This window comes from Mauremys mutica, chromosome 2 (assembly GCF_020497125.1).
Source record: "Mauremys mutica isolate MM-2020 ecotype Southern chromosome 2, ASM2049712v1, whole genome shotgun sequence".
In the NCBI taxonomy this organism is placed as follows: Eukaryota; Metazoa; Chordata; order Testudines; family Geoemydidae; genus Mauremys; species Mauremys mutica.
Window position 1 is genome coordinate 70,151,461 of NC_059073.1, and position 17,814 is coordinate 70,169,274.

Here is a 17,814-nt window from a genome sequence, read left to right on the forward strand (position 1 = left end):
GGAATACTGATGAAGCGTCTTGTGGTGGATTTGGATTGGCAGGACAAAGGGAAGAGAATGAGAGCTCAGAGTGGCATTAGGAACTTGGGGTGAATTTACAGTTGGAGCACCACCCCCTGACAAGCATCTCTGATCTGCACTCCCGCCACAGTGTCAAACCCTTCTGCTCACCAATGTCAAGTCTAGTTATCTTGGCTGCTTGGTTCCTGTACTTATCGCCCCGACTTAACTATTAGGCTGACTGGTTAACTGGCATAGGGGTGAATCTCAGCAGATTTACCATTCTTTTCAGCGGATGGCAATATAGTCGACATTGCATAATTAACAACTGTTAACCAAATCAGAGGGCAATTTAGTGACCAAGTATAAGGAACTGAATTATACATTGTATTTAAACCAGAAATCAAAACTGATCTACACAGAAGAATTATGTAATACCAGTCTTATATTAAAATAAGGAAAACTGCAACCACAGGAATAATGGAATGTATATAGAATCCTCAGTAATTCTATTCCTTTGGAGTACAGTAAGTGTTAAATAATTAAAAAAAGAAAAGGCTCATAAAATACTGGATTTTTTCTAGAAAATAAAGTCATGTTAGTATTGACACATTATATGTTCTTTGCAATAACATATCTGAGACCCCAAACTCTTGACAGTCCAGACATTTCTGTTTTAATTGAATCAATCCCTACTAAGGACTCTCCCTCACTACTGAAACAATGCAGCTGCAATGAGGGAGTTCACTGGAGTAAAGAAGATTGACAATTTGCTGTTCATTACAAGCCACAAAGAATCATTAAAAGCAGTGGCAAGGTCAGAATTTATTCAGAAAAATGCCAAAGCCACCTTCACCTGCACTAGCACTGCACAAACCAAATCTCAGTTTGCAAGATTTTGACTGAAAAATTTAAGAATATAGTAAGTTTCATTAAGTAAATATAAAATGACAAATAGATTGGTAACGAAACCTTACAGGATAAAGTTTATAACCAATTTGCCTCCAGTTATTAATAACTGTACGTACCTTGACTCACACTTTCTGTTTCTACCTGAAGATAATCTGGAATATCCAGAGCAACTAGCTGTCGTCCAGAATGACAGTCCTGTCTTCCTGAGCTTTGAGAGATAGAGCCACTTGCTGCTGCGTCTTCCTTCTCCTTTTCTTCAAGGTTATTTGTTTCAAGTTCATAACTAACAATGCTGGAAGATAGCGGGTCATGCTTTTTCGCACTGAGATTATTACTTTGTGAACTTTCCTGTTCCTCTGAGTCACTGCTTATAGAGGAGTCCTGCACCTTATCCTGAGCAAAGGATTCCTGGGACATAGCTTCCTCCACAGGTTCACTAACCTGTTTTAGGAACTTCTCTACCTGGAATTGTCAAGTATCACAAATAATTAGATTGCACCATCATCACGATGAAAAAGGCAGTTTAAAACAGTGGTCTCAACCTTTCCAGACTACTGTACCCCTTTCAGAAGTCTGATTTGTCTTGTGTACCCCCAAGCTTCACCTCATTTAAAAGCTACTTCCTTACAAAAATCTCACATAAAAATACAAAAGTGTCACACTATTAATGAAAAATTGCTTATTTTTTCTTATTTTTACCATATAATTATAAAATAAATCAACTGGAATATAAATATTGTATTTGCACTTCGGTGCATAGTATACAGAGAAGTCTAAACAAGTCATTCATTGTCTGTATGAAATTTTAGTATGTACTGACTTCGCTAGTGCTTTTTATGTAGCCTGTTGTAAAACTAGGTAAACAGCTATACGAGTTGATGTATCCCCTGGAAGACCTCTGCGTACCCCCAAGGGTACGTGTACCCCTGGTTGAGAACCACTGCTTTAAAAGTCTCTTCCACTGATATAGCAATAGTTCATATTAACGTATTATATACCCTAAAAAACTGTTGAAAATGTTAAGTTTGCACATTTAAAAGTGAATGTGCAAACTGCTTCTTTGGGCCAATGAATCAATATATGATCAGATTAATTCTTCAATATAGAATTATATATAATAATACAAATTTTTCTTTACAACTTTAGATACGCATTCTCTGTGTATGCAGGAGACAAAATCCATGCAATTAATTAATATAAGTAGTACAATAATCCAATTTCACACAATTCATTAGAGATGAAAACAAAGAATAATATGAAAAAAAACTTTCTGGCATATGTAGGCCAAATTTACAGCTTTTTAGTTAACTGTCCCATCCTGTGAACTGCATTTAAAGAAGGCTGCAAAGTGCATGTAAATGAGCTCCACATTAGCAACCTCATCCGCTGAATTGTACCTAAGGAAGGCTGCGTGTAGTAGGAAATTCCATCAAAATAAGTTTATTCTCTCTTTAGAAGACAGAGAGAGAGAAATCCTCAATGTGAAATGCCCTGGAAAAAAACTACCAGAATGCCTTATCTAATGTTAACAATTGGAGCCCTGATCCTTCAAAGATCTCCACATATGGGGCAGGGGTCGCTTGCTAAAGGAGTGGGGGGGATCAGCTTATGTGGCCTGCATCTTGCAGGAGGTCAGACTAGATGATCATATTGGTCCCTTCTGATCTTGAATTCTATGATTCTATGATTCTATGATATGGTTAACCTTAACATTACCGCTATTATCTTTGCAAGACTGGGCTTACATCAGCAGGAGACAGCCCCCCTCATGTAAACCGTAGGAAGTACAGTAACTCCTCACTTAGCGTTGTAGTTATGTTCCTGAAAAATGCAACTTTAAGTGAAATGATGTTAAACGAATCCAATTTTCCCTAAAGATTTAATGTAAATGCAGGGGGTTAGGTTCCAAGGAAATTTTTTGGGGGCAGACAAAAGGCGTTATATACTGTACTGTACTGCACTGAACTGTGGTGGGGAGGTGCCCCTGGCTTACCCCTGGGACTCAGGGCTGAGGGTGCAGGGTCTGAGAGGGAGTTAGGGTGTGGGAGGAGGCTCAGGGCTGGGGCAGGCAGGAGGTGCAAAGCACTTACCTGGGGCAGCTCCTGTTTGGTGCAGGGGGTGTGCAGGTGGCTCTGCGCAGCGCAGCACCGCCCTCATGGCCGCGATTCTGGGAGCCATGATTCTGGGAGCTGCACCCCCCCCCCCACAGGCAGGGCCACCCGGAACGCAGGGGCTTCTCTCCGGCCAGCTTTGAAAGTGAAAGTGCCGAAGTGCTGCTTCTCCCTGGCTGCGTGGCTGCCCCTGCTCCTCCTGAGTCCTCTGGCCCGTGCTCACAGGGCTGCATTCCAAAAGGGGCTTAAGAGCTGCAGGCCAGAGCCCCAGGCCCCCTTAGCCCAGGACCCTAAAGCCCCTGTGTTCTGGGTGGCCCTGCCTGCCCGGGGGTGAGGGGAGGGGAGGAGGGGGGACGGGTAGCTTCCCTGCTCGCTCCCGCCCTCCCTCCCAGAAAGTCCTAAGCGCCGCCAAACAGCTGTTTGGAGGCAGGGGAAGCACTGGGAGGGAGAGAGGGGGAGAAGAGGAACTTAACTTTAAACGAGTATGTTCCCTAATGGAGCAGCGACATAACTTTGAAACAACGTTAAGCAGGAAGAAGTTAAGTGAAGAGTTACTGTATACCATTATTTTCAAATAGCTACATATTTCTTTCTTAATCCCCCCAAAGTGGAATTTTCCCCAGAATTACACTGGCTTCAGGTGCAGGCAGGGTGGGTAATACTCAGTCTTAGATCAGTGAGTTTAGTGACAAGTTTAAGGTTCAACGCACCACTAACCACCAGTGTAGAAAATAAATTTTGCATTAGGAGAGTTGGAAAACCTGTGAGCCCTAGAAGAATGTGAGATGATAAATCTTAAAAAGGAGGCTGTTAACTAGAAAAATCACTTGTATAACAAGTTTCTCTAAATATGTTACTAATTCCTAGGAAAAAACTCAGTAGAGTTAAGGTTGAGATTACATTACAATAAGTACAGGTAAACAAACCCAACAAGACTACTGAAGTTATCAAAATAATATAACAAGGGAGAAAAAGTGATGACTAAAAATCAATGGCTACAATCTACAATAGTGGACAATCTAGCAGCTTCTGTTGAGTAAGGCTGAAACCTAAACCAATGATTTGGGTGATCACAGCAACAATATAGCAAATGTTATGGTGATGGACAGAAGAATGGATACAGTTTTGGGGGGGTATTTTTATGTGCAATAAAAAAGTTATAGAGGTGTATAGAATTCACTATAGCATACAAATATTTTTTCCTCCCTATTAATGCATGTATTTCAAAATGCAAACACATGCATTTAAAAAATGCAGGTAATTCAATAGTCAATAGCAGTGGTGGATAATGCATGCAGCCTATCAGGATAATCTGATTGCAGGCCGTGAGACATTTTGCTGATGCTGACCACCCACAGGCTCCGCCCCCCCACAGCTCTCTGTTCCCAGACAATGGGAGCTGTGAGAAGTGGCAGCCAGCACGTCCCTGTGGCCCCTTCGCCTGCAGGCTTCACGTCCCACAGCTCCCATTGTGCCAGGAACAGAGAACCGCGGCCACTGGGAGGTGGGGGTGGTGGTGCCTGCAGGTGGTCAACATCACCAAAATATCTCGCAGCCCGCAATCAGATTACCCTGATGGGCTGCATCCGGCCTGCAGGCTGCAGGTTGCCCACCACTGGTCTATATATAGAAACATAGATACACATTACTGAACAAATGAGGAATCTAGAGGTAAGGAAAGCTGTTTATATAAGATGGCTGTTAAGATGACATTCTTAAAAAGTGACATTCTTCAAAACAACTCATGAAGAGTTTTTCACTGTTTTGAGATGCTTCCTGACTAGAGTGCTTTTTACTAAAGAAAGATGTGTAAGCAATAAAGAGACCCAGGTTGATGCTTAATAATGTGCATTCATTTGATCTTTACTGGCCTAAACCTTCCCGTTTTCACAGTTCAATAATAGTTATCAGAACAAACATGGATACATCTATGGTACTGCGGTTAGGGTGCTCTGCTATACCAGTGCTAATAAATAAACGTATAAGAAATATTTATACCTTACTCAAAGTTTTACTTTTCTGGCAAGATAACATTTCTGACTCTTCTGTGAAGAAGATGTGTTTGTTTTTTCTCTTGACTGGTTTGCGCATGTCCAAGAACTGGGATTTGAGCTTTGCATTTTTCTCCAGATACTGGACCTTTCTGCAGCTAAAGTTTGAAATTCCCCCATATCTGCAATCAAAAAGAATTGATTAAGAACAGAAGTTTAAATATGTGGGATTCAGCTGTTACGAAATGTTAGAGAGAGACTGTCAGGGTTGACCAAACATTATCTTAAAATTACACTTTTCAGCCTAAATACAAATTTAACTATCCATATCTCCCCATAAAATTAAAATATTTGCATATTACACAATGTATGTTAGTGACACCTTATCTTACAGCAGCCCCAGAGCCAAGTAAAATGGACACCATACTGGATGGAGCCAAACTAAAACATCCTCCCCCGCAAGTTTGTAGACCATGCCATGAGCCAATGGAAACTGTTTTCATGATGAAATAAAACAGTTGCATTAACAGGACGGTGGCTTTGTCCTAATATAACGAAGCCGCAATAAGTTCCTATCTGGCTCCTAACTAGACACCAAACTTTTAAAAGCTGATTAACAATCAGAGCCCTCAGGAGCACAGAATTTAAGAGACTAATTTATAATTTCACAAAACCAAGATATCTATAAAACCACAAGCATTTTAACAAAAAATGATTTATACTTTAGGATGCCATCTAATTTAAACCTTTGTTATTTGTTACCTTCACTTCAAAGCACTTTTATTATTCTCTAATTCATCTTTAACACTTTGCATCCCTCCTTTCCACTCCTATAACACCTAGAGTCAAACCTACAGTATTATTAAGCACAAACACTAATTTTCAAAACAACCTTCAAATAACTTAATAGTCAAAAGGAACAGAGATTGCTGGTACACTTGAAAATAACACTTGAAAAATATGGGGCAGCTAGTGCATAAAAGGAGCTAATTTTGGGGGGAGAGGGAGGGAGACAGGGACACTGAATTTGCTTATAAGTCATTACTTTTGTCCTGTACCATGCTTGAGTCCCAGAAGAGAACAGGTTTCCTCGGGATCTGCAACAGGATTTTCATCTGCATCTAGTTCATGGCTATAAAGAAACCCAGACATCGGTTACTTTCTGTAAAAAGTTACCATTTTTATTACAGTTCCTACTAAGAGAGGAAAATTCCCATTAACACTGGCAGACTCCACAGCCTGTACTCTTATCTTCTGGGTTTCAAAAGCTACATCATGAAGAAACCCAAATATTAATGAAGTTTTAATATACACATCAGTAAGTATCACAGACAGTGACCTTCCATTTATATCCTCCAAGTCACAAGCTAGACAAGGGCAATCTGTCCATATGAATGGAGATAATAGGCTTTTTCTACCTCAAGGCATAAGCATTTCTTGTTCTTATGCTACTAAAATGACATTAACACATTAGCATCACCACCTAAACTAGTAACTACTTAATACTGTTCCCATTCCTTCTCTCACCATCCCCAAAAATAAAAAAGCAAGTTTTTATGCCAATTACATAAAAAAGTCCATTCTCAATGGAAGGTGCATCCCATCCAATTTAACAATCTAGTGACAAGTGTATATATACCTCCCACAGAGTTTGAAAGTCAGGGCTCTAAATTCTTTCCTTGCAATAAAGAGAGAGAGACCTCCAACCAACATAGAAGCTCCATGCTGTCAGATGGGAAGGTAAGGAGGCAGGAAAGCCGATTATTATTACTTGCATTGCAGGAATAGCCAACAGATCCGATCAGGATCAGAGCTCCATTGTGTTAGAAGCCCTTCTAATATATGGGAATACACAGAAACAGATTTTAGAAATAGAAAAAACGAATTACTTGCCTCCTCTTGACTTTGGCATGTCTATATTCAGGTGGCTCCTCCTCTTCTTCGTCTTCTTTCTTATCATTGTTGTGTGATCCTCTTTTGTCATTTGAATTTGGTCTAGATGGCTCCTGTGAATCTAAAGAGGCATAAAAACTGTTTTTGTTTGTCCAATCATCTCTTCTCCGGTGTACAAAAAACTAAATATTTTGGAGCTTTTTTTTTTTTTTTTTAAAGTAGACTTATATGTTATGTTTCCTCTGCTGTTTTAAAGGATCTTTAAATATTTAGCAACATCAGTTTTAGAGACTCAAAGGTTTCCATATATGAAAAGTCTATACAGGACAATCCCCACACGGCTTCCCTGCCCTTTTTAAAAAAATAACCGCAAGATAGTAAGTTAGGATTTTCATCCCTTCTCTCATCTTAATGGTTGAAAGCAAGTCTGCCAGGATAGTTCAGTGACATTGGCTAACGAACTCACAGCAGCACTCAAACAAAACTCACTGGCAGTCCCAGGATTAGCAATGTAAGGAGAATAGAGGGCATTCAGAAGGAAAGGAGGGAGGCTGCTGAGATTCAGCTCCAAGCTCCTGTCTCTGGTGTTTCTGTGAAGCTGCCAGGAGAAGGGGGAAAATCTGTTCGCTATTTACACTCCTCAGCAGTGGCTACTACAGGTTTCTGCATCAACCTCCTAACACCTCAGCCACTGCTAGTCTTGCATGTTCCACCCCTCCTCCTAACCAGAAGAAACCACAGAGCAGTACAAAAGGGTTATACGTGCTGTCCCTGGGGAGTGCAGGGAGGCAGAAGGCAAGCAGCTCCTGGAAGCATGTCCCCGCCTCCAGCTCCGAGGCGCAGCCAGTCGGCTCTGTGAGCTGCCCTGTCTGCAGGCACCACCCCTGCATCTCCCATTGGCCGGGATCCGTGTACTACATAGGAGCCGGGGGGGGGGGGGAGGTCATGCCAGCTGCTTCCTAGGAGCCACGCGGAGCAGGGTAAGCACCCAACCCCGCTCCCCAGCTGGAACGCCGGAGCAGGGCAAACCCCCAACACCGCTCCCTAGCAGGAGCTAAGGACCAGGATAAATGGTTTGACGGGCCAGATGTGGCCCACGGGCCGTACTTTGCCCACCTGGCTTATATAGTACCACCAACTTGATTTGCTCATAGCTAATAGTTTATAGAGCAGTAAAAAAATGGATGCCTTGTGATATTACATACACTGAATCAAACAAAAAACAGATTATCAGGTACAGCATTTGGGGGCCAGACATGAGAAGGTGGAGTGAAGAAAGGATTGTATGTTCATAAGGACTTTCCTTCAAAATTGATCTTTCATAGGCCAGATTTATTAACACATCTATTTCTGTTCTATTTACTCCAACCTACTGAGTGAGATATATACTAGGAGGAAGCCAGTTGGTCTGTCTTTTTACAGTAAATGCTTTGTTAAATGGCATGTTGGGGAAATGGGAGGTGCCATTAAGTCAAAAAATCCAGTTAATTAAGAGGGTGGGAGTTCCCAGATCCAGTACCCCGAAACACCCCCTGCACCCAAACTCCCTCTCAGAGCCCATGCCCCACACTCCCTCCCGAAAGACCAGTTTATAGAGCTTTCTGGTTTGTAAAGTGCCAGATAACACAGCTTTTCCTGTATATGGATAGTACAGTAGCTGCATACCAGAAAGACTTAAAATGAGGAAGCACTAATACTGTTATCCCACCACTTCTCTAATACAGCCAGAGATTTATTAAAAAAGAGATATTCCATTAAAACACTTTTATCCAAAGAACGCGTTCAATAATAAGGTCTAAGAGGAGAGAGATGAGGCTTAAGTCAATCAGACAGAAGAAAACAGAATTAAGTTGTTAATCATTCTACAAAATACTCAATTCCCAGGGTTAAACTGAGTAACAGAGACAGGGCTAAGGTCGGTTCTTGTGTTATATCAGGGGTAGGCAATCTATGGCACGCATGCCGAAGGCGGCACACAAGCTGATTTTCAGTGGCACTCACATGCCCGGGTCCTGGCCACAGGTCCGGGGGGCTCTGCATTTTAATTTAATTTTAAATGAAGCTTCTGAAACATTTTGAAACTTATTTACTTACATATAACAATAGTTTAGTTATATATTACAGACTTATAGAAAGAGACCTTCTAAAAGGATTAAATTGTTTTACTGGCACACAAAACCATAAATTAGAGTGAATAAATGAAAACTCGGCACACCACTTCTGAAAGGTTGCCGACCCCTGTGTTATATAGATCCATCTGGAGGAATATTACCAGAATCAATATTAGCTAATCCTACACAGACCTGACTGGTTTACGCTTTTATCTTCAGAAGATGCACTTTTCCTGGTTCCTCCATTGCATGATTCCTTCTGGCTCGAAACACAAGGACACTGCCTTATACTACTAGTTGAACTCAGGTTTTGACGGCCATCATAAATTGTTAGGGCTAATTTGCTCTCCTCCACTGCCTCCAAATCCAGATTTATGTTACTAATCCCAGAGAGGATTTCATTATGGTACTCATCACGTGAACTAGGGTTTTCTTTACAACTGATGCTGGAGGGAGGATAAGAAGAAAGTTGTGAGTCCAGCACTTGATGAGATACAGCATCTGTACTAACACAGTCTACTTCTCCTGGCGGACCTGTTTCGAGTTTAAATGCATTGATTTCTGTGCCATCATCTAGGCTGTCAACAGTCCATCCTTGACTTGCCCAGTACTGAAATTGTTCCCAGTAATACCAGTATAGTTCGCTATAATGCTGCTTCCACTTTTCCTTGGTGTCAGGAGAGTTCCAAGGCTCAGAGTTAGGTGCATTCTCAGACAATTCTACTTCCATGTTCTTCTCCAGCCAAGTTTGCCACAGAAGACCTTCTCCATACTCACTCCAATATTTTTCCCATTTCTCTTTCAGCTCACTGGGTAAAGCATCATTAATAGGGCAATCTCTCTTTTCACAGTTGTCCTCATTCAGAAGCTGGCATGGTTTTTTCTCCTCAGTTTGTTCTGTATGTAAAGCTGGATCATCTGAAAAAGACTGGTTATGGTCTTCACAATCTTCTTCCCAGGTTTCCCGCATGATCTCATTCAAGCGCTTTTGCTGCAACTTTTTCTTCTTTTTCTTCTTCACTATCTTATTTCTCTTTCTGGAATTTTCTGATGCCTAAAAATCAAAGAGAAATAAAATGTGTTTTTAAAAAAATGCCCAGAACCAAGTAACTCACAAGAGAGAATTTATTCTTTCCTCCTTGTTCTGTCTTCAGGGACATTCCTGCTTCTGCCCTCCATTCATTACTCAGAAGGCTAATGCAAGTATTTTTTCCACAGATTCCGTGACTTTCCACAACCTCTGTGAAACTGAGCCCCTGCAACAGCCCAGCTACTGTGGCAATGGGGGACTCTCTGCAGCTACCAGCTGCCATGGGTGGCGGCCTCCCCCGCAACTCCCACCCCTGCAGGGAGACAGGGGATCCCCCTGTAGCTCCCAGCCCTGCAAGGCAGGGGGATCCCCCGGAGCACCGCAGCCCCGGCAGGCAGTAGGGTATGCCCTGGAGTGCCCCAGCCACCAGAGGGGACCCCCCAGAACTCCCCAGCCCCAGCAGGTGGTGGGGGACCCCCAGAGCTCCCAGTCACCATAGGCAGTGAGGGGATCCCTGAGCTCCCAGCCCTGTAGGGTAACAGAGGATTCCCTTCACCCTTACCCCCAGCTCCCAGTCACTGGACAGGGGAGCTACTGCTCCCCACCCCTGCATGCAGTGGGGCAGGGTGCTGGACCCTCCTCCCTCCCCATTCTGTCATGGATATTTTTAGTGAAAATCAGGGACAGGTCACAGCTTCCATGTTTATTGCCCGTGACCTGTCCATTACTTTTATTAAAAATATCCATGACAAAATCATAGCCTTACTCATGAGATCACTGGTAGAAGATACTAAGGAAGCTTTTGGAGAGGAGCAGGGGAAGACATGAACTTCTGCCACAGCAAATAACCCTTCCATTTGCTGCCCAAGATACAAGGCAAACCTGACAAAGCTATCTAATGGTGAAGGAGAAGAGACAGGGAAACAACTAATAGGAGGAAAAAAGTAATAAGATGGTCAACTTGGTGTTAAACTCATCATTGGTATAAACAAATGAAACTCCATTCACTTTGGTGCAGGAATGCTTGTTTAGATAAGCAGCGAATTTGACTTGTAGTCATTTTTAAAAGCCATCGACAGAGATCAAGAAATTGTTTCACTAGTGCCGGACAGTGGATCTTTGGCTAAATCCATGAAACTATTAATTTGGCAGTAAGATGGAAAGAGAATAATCCTTTTTCACTGACTACAACTTACTAGGGCCAACAGCTACAAAAAAAACCCTTAGTCTGCACAGAAGTACGTCCCCAAACTTATTTCTGAATCACAGTCAGCTTCACTCAGCTTTGTAGTGCTGAGGAAAGAAGCTTCAAAGTTCATTTGCATCAATGGCTGAGACTTTCAAAAGAACAAGCAGTGTTCAAGTTGTTAAATTGGAAACCCATTTTCAGTTGCTGTCAAAGTTCAGCTAGAACTGAAATGCTGTGATCCAAGTTTCGCAAAGAAAACCTTACTCATTTTTCCTTAATGCCTGCTGGATAAAAGACATCCAGAGTTACCTAATGGGGTTGTTATCTGTACAAATATCTTTGGAAGTACCTATATTTTAGAACAAAACTTTTCTATTATGAATCTGAAAAAAGTCAAATATGAGAGTTACTTAAACTCAAACCTGCTCTTCAGATTGTGTGTGGCCACTTCAGAGGCAAAAGCTGGACCATCGAGAAGTTAGTTACAGAGAACGAATACCAGTCTTTCACTGATGTTACTTCCTTCACAGCCCTCATACCATAATTTATTTTAACATACACTTTGTAAAGCACCACCACTCTTACCAATGTTCTATAAATTAAAAGTACTGTGTATTCATTTCCCATTCATAGTTTGTATACCACTGTTTTTAATATTGTGTTTTGATCAATTTATTCACTAACTGGTTCATTCAAAAAGAACAGGAGTACTTGTGGCACCTTAGAGACTAACAAATTTATTTCAGCATAAGCTTTCGTGGGCTACAGCTCACTTCTTCAGATACACAGAATGGAACACACAGACAGGAGATATTAATACATACAGAGAACATGAAACGGTGGAAGTATGCATACCAACTGGAAGAGTCCAATCAATTGAGATGAGCTATCAACAGCAGGAGAAAAAAACCTTTGAAGTGATAATTGAGATGACCCATAGAAGGTGTGAGGAGAACTTAACATAGGGAAATAGATTCAATTAGTGTAATGACCCAACCATGGTTCATTCAAGAAATTAATCAGTTCCTAGTCCTACAACTTGCTCTGTGGACCAGCTCCTTCACGCATGTGCAGAGAGACCCACATCACACAGCATTCAATTTACTTTCATAGCCCAGAGTCTGGAAATACAAAGACGCATAAAAAGCACAGTAAACTGGGGTTTACCACAAATTCCTTGTGAGCTGATAGTCCTCCAAACTGAAGTGGTAACCCCATACTCCTCATGAGTTCAGCCTCCGAGTCCAGTTCCTCCTCTTCCAGGCCCAAAGAATGATTGTTGTTTGAGTTTTTTGCCACACTGGGATGATGATTCCCCTCCTTCTCTTCCTCTGTTTGCTCTTCTCCTATAAACAAGTTATATTAATTTACAATTTCATAAATTGGTTTCAATCCTACCCAGCTCTGCTCTGTATCTTTCTGATGGAGAATCAGGAGATTTGCACCACAAGTTTCTTTCCCCAGTTACATTCCATAACAACATTTGAAAGCTGCTTAGTAGGCACAGCTTTCTCCATCTCTTGATTTAGTTGATCACTGCAGCAAAATCACTTATCTCCAACTCATCTGAAGTGACTAATTTTGTTGATTTTTTTTTAAACACAGCAGCCAAGAAACACATACATGAATTCTGAACTTTTGAATGATGTCATTATTTCAATTAATTGTAACAGAATAAGGGCCTCGGTTTTTGCCCGCATGATTTTTGCCCCTGCAATGAACTGCACTCAAAATAAATTCCCAAGAAAAAGCATGAATGGAGTGGGGACATAGAATTGTGGGTGCAATTCACTACAGGCACAATTTTGTGCCTACAAAATGGAGACCCAGTTTGAAAATCAAGTCCCAGCTGTTTAAATATTTATAAAACACATACTGCCTGATAGTATCTGGCCAAAAATCTAAAAGCAAGGGAGAGAGTACAGAAAGTAAATGCTTCACAGGACTTCTTTTGGCATATCATTAAACCATGGAAATGGTCATCAACTTTACGAGTGTACCATAAATGGGGTAACAAAGATCATACAATTTTACAAAACACGGCGTGCCAAGAATGTCACTAAATCATCTCAAAAAGGATACAGACAGCTATCAATTTGCTTTTCTCTCAGTCTTTACATTAAAAAAAAATTGACATAATTACAAATTTGTTTAGTGCTACAAAAATCACTGCCAAAGTAGACACTGCATATTAATGAGGCTGGCTAAATGCAGAAATTTGTAATTCTGTAGAGAAAATTGATTCTTAAGCATTTAAAAAAATCATAGTTTCTTAGCTCAGAATATATTTATTATGCAGATAACATGTTCATGTACTAAAATGTGCTCTCTTTCCTTTCACCTCTATGCTTTGGTTGGTGACTGGCCCCCGAATTCATCCATGTACCTAAAACAAGTATGATTGCCTCCGTTTCTGACCCCCACCATTCTGACAACTCCAAGTTCTTTCATTCTCAACATGTGTGGAAAGTTTAGGCTCCTCTCTAAGCAGAGCTTTTGCTTTACAAAATATTTTCTATCTGGGCCGGGTAGGAGTGACAGGATAGTAAGGAGGAAATCAGATGTCAAGGGAACCATGTTCATGTAGGCATCTTGATGGGGAGTGCTAAGGATGGTAGCCAATCAGAGCAGAGGAAGTTACAGTTGCCAAAACACAATGTACACTTATAATTATGTTATCCTTATGCAGGTCAGGTCCTCTTAACAAACGCATTGAGAAATGGATGAAAAATGAGTGTATGATTATGGGTTAGCAACTATACAGCACTACCACACCCTGAATAACTAATGTAATCTACATAATTACACATATTACCACAAAGCACATATTTACTACATAATTAGTCATTATTTTAGCCACTTGAACTAAAATCAACCCTGGTGTCTTTAATTATCAAGCATACTTTACCTGTACTGTCATAGTCTTCTTTACCATAAAACCCCTTTAGTCCTAATTTGTACAATTTTCGATCCCTATAAAACAAATGAAAAAAACCCAAAAATTAAAACACATCATCATCAAGGGCATAAAAAGAAACAGAAAAACAACACAACAACCATGAAAAGGCAACACCACTGACGAATCACAGAATAAATCAGCAAGAACAAGAAAAAGCTGTAAAGACTGGCTGAGAAATAAGGGCCTCCTCCACCTGCTAGATAGAAGGAAAATCTAATGCCCCAATTCTGCAATGAACTGTTCACGGGGTGCCCCTTGCAAGATCAATGGTCATTCATGGCAGTATCAGGGCCCAAGTGCTCAGATTTCTTCTGAGAGGGTGCTGAGTGGAATATGCCTTGTCACCCCCAATGCTGCTCCTAGCACAATGCCAAGCTCGTTGCTAGCATCATTTTTTACAATGCAAATATTTTTTGCTTACAAATATTTGCACTGTAAAAATGATAAAATAAATAGTATTTTTCAGTTCACTTCATACAAGGACTGTAGTACAATCTCTTTGTCCTGAAAGTGCAACTTACAAATGTAGGTTTTTTTTGGTTACATAACTGCATTCAAAAACAAAATAATGTAAAACTTCAGAACCTACAAGTCCACTCAATCCTATTTCTTGTTCAGCCAATCGCTAAGACAAACAAATTTGTTTACATTTACAGGAGATAATGCTTCCCTCTTCTTATTCACAATGTCACCCAAAAGCGAGGACAGGCATTTGCATGGCGCTTTTGTAGCCAGCATTGCAAGCTATTTACGTGCCAGATATGCTAAACATTCATATGCCCCTTCATGCTTCAGCCACCATTCCAGAGGACATGCTTCCTTGCTGACGATGCTCATTAAAAAAATAAGCGTTAATTACATTTGTGACTGAATGCCTTGAGGGAGAATTGTATGTTCCCTGCTCTGTTTCACCCGCATTCTGCCATATACTTCCTGTTACAGCAGTCTCGGATGATGACCCAGCACATGTTGTTCATTTTCAGAACACTTTCACGGCAGATTTCACAAAATGCAAAGAAGGTACCAACGTGAGCTTTCTAAAGATAGCTACAGCATTTGACCCAAGGTTTAAGAATCTGAAGTGCCTTCCAAAATCTGAGAGGGATAAGATGTGGAGCTTGCTTTCAGATGTCTTAAAAGAGCAACACTCCAATGCGGAAACTAGAAAAGCCAAACCATCAAAAAAGAAAATCAACCATCTGCTGGTGGCATCAGATAATGAAAATGAACATGCATCCGTCTGCACTGCTTTGGACTGTTATCAAGCAGAACCCGTCATCAGCATGGACGCATGTCTTCTGGAATGGTGGTTGAAGCATGAAGGGACATGTGAATCTTTAGCGCATCTGGCACGTAAATACTTTGCGATGCCGACTACAACAGTGGCATGAGAACACCTGTTCTCACTTTCAGGTGACATTGTAAACAAGAAGCGGGTAGCACTACCTCCTGCAAATGTAAACAAGCTTGTGTGTCCGAGCAATTGGCTGAACAAGAAGTAGGACTGAGTGGACATGCAGGTTCTAAAATTTTAGATTGCTTTATTTTTGAATGCAAGTTGGTTTTTTTTACATAATTCTATATTTGTATGTTCAACTTTCATGATAAAGAGATTGCACTACAGTATTCATATTAGGTGAACTGAAAAATACTCTCTCGTTTTTTACAGTGCAAATATTTGTAATAAAAAATAAATATTAAGTGAGTACTGTACACTTTGTATTCTGTATTGTAACTGAAATCAGTATATTTGAAAATGTAGAAAACATCCAGAAATATTTAAACAATAATAGAATACCATTTATTTAACAGTGCATTTTTTTAAATCGCTTGGCAGCCCTAAGTCTTGATCACTCGCTTTAGTACGTTAAGGCCACTGTAGTGAGGAGGTGTGGCCCCTCTCAGAAGTGGACACGGAGGGAGCACTACAAGCCACCTGGTGGGCGGTGCCAGGAGGGCCACATCCTGCACGCCAGAAGCAGGGGGGGACAGGACAGGAAGGGGAAATATAAAAGGCCAGCCCAGCAGCTGTTAAGAGGGAGCTGCTGGAGGAGACAGATGTTTCTTCCCCGCTGCTGGAATGAAGCACCAAGGAGAACCGCTGCTGCCCCAGGGACCCACAATGTTCTCAAAGTGGAGGAACTGCTACCACTACCTCTGGCAGTGTATCTCAGGGAGACTGAGGACAACCCTTGAACACAGGTATGCCCGAGGCAGAGAGAAGGAAGCAATGCAGGAGAACCGGGCAAAAGTCTGGTGGAGAGTGAGCCTCAAATCAGGTCAGCATGTTGTGGGCAGATCCCCGCTGACCCAGTGGCAGACTGCTCCGCCACTGTTAGGGCCCTGGATTGGGACGCGGTAGAGTTGGGCAAGCCCATGTCCGCCCCGCCACTGGTGTGGCAGTGCTCCCCCTCCTTAGGCCAGGAGGCCTGTGCTCCTCAGCTCACCCCGTACCTGAGCCCCCAGGGACTGAGTGTGGCGCTCACCCCTACACTGGGCTGGTACTACAGAGCTGCCTGATTGCCGGTCAGAGCCTTGGGTGGTTGCTGCCCCACCCTGCTTAATGGCTGGGCGAAGAGACTGTTACCACTCTGCCTGGTTACAGGATAGAGCCCAGACTGTTTATGGCCTCGCTCCGTTTGAAGGATGGGCCCCTTGAGAACTGCTAATTCCCCCCTTTTTTCCTTTGCTCGGAGAAGGCTCTAATGGACCCAAACTGCAAGGAGGCGTGCCCCCCCCCCCCGCCACGTAGATGCAGAGGGATAGCCATGCCAGCTTACAGCCACTTGATGGGGGAAAAGGTAAACTGGGTGAAAGCTGAGCACCTTGGTTGGCTGGAATTTTCTTGAACAAACAATGTACACATGGATACCTTGTATACGACACCATCAATGTTTGTGGCAGTCCAGACAGCACATTAAACAAGTTAAGCGACTCTGGCTCTGCCCCAAAGAGTTTGACTTAAACAAACTAGACAAATATACAAAACTTAACTTAGAAGGGAGTGGGGGAGGAAGAAGCACATTCATAGACATTAAACCTCCTCTCCCAACACAGAGAAAAGATGCGCAGCCACTAAGCCTTTCCCTTAACTAAAGTATCACAGCTATTAAGCCCCCTCAAACACTTTCCCCACTCACACCAAACAAAACATCCCACATTAAATGCCCATGTAAATAAACCATTTCTCCCCTCAATAAAAATCCCTTTCATAAGCCCTCCCACACAAATCTTGCTGAGAATATAAAACGTTTTATGCTAATGAGGAGAGTTGACATCATATCTCTGTAGAGGCCCCTCCCTTCCCAAAAATCCTGCTCTATTCCTCCTCCAACTGCTGCTTATGAATCCCTTATGTTTGCTACGGGGAGGAGAGGCCATCTGCTCCCCACCCTCTCCACAGGATCTGAGAATCTGTAAGGGTCCTAGGAGGGAGAGGGCAGCATGGCCAAAAACATTTTGATTGGCTGGAATCTTCTGGAACAGCAGGAGTTAGAAATAGATTTCAATCTAAGCGTAGACATTCAGTTCTAAGAGATACTTGATAATCTATTATGCAGAGTCAGGGGAAGCCAAAATAATTTGCATGGACATTTTTTTTTTTAAATAGACATGAAC

General features: G+C 41.9%; 1 protein-coding gene across 1 annotated transcript in view; it reads right to left on the minus strand.

Moving 5' to 3' along the window:
- The window catches only part of TGS1 (trimethylguanosine synthase 1), a 47,510-nt gene that overhangs the window by 25,350 nt on the left and 4,346 nt on the right, over positions 1–17,814 (minus strand). Inside the window, exons 2-8 of the mRNA XM_045006352.1 lie at positions 14,146–14,210; positions 12,405–12,583; positions 9,211–10,072; positions 6,908–7,028; positions 6,060–6,146; positions 5,022–5,196; positions 1,029–1,374 (exon numbers count right to left, since the gene is read on the minus strand). Of these exons, the coding sequence (XP_044862287.1) occupies positions 1,029–1,374; positions 5,022–5,196; positions 6,060–6,146; positions 6,908–7,028; positions 9,211–10,072; positions 12,405–12,583; positions 14,146–14,210 (1,835 nt within the window). The remainder of the gene's footprint in view (positions 1–1,028; positions 1,375–5,021; positions 5,197–6,059; positions 6,147–6,907; positions 7,029–9,210; positions 10,073–12,404; positions 12,584–14,145; positions 14,211–17,814) is intronic.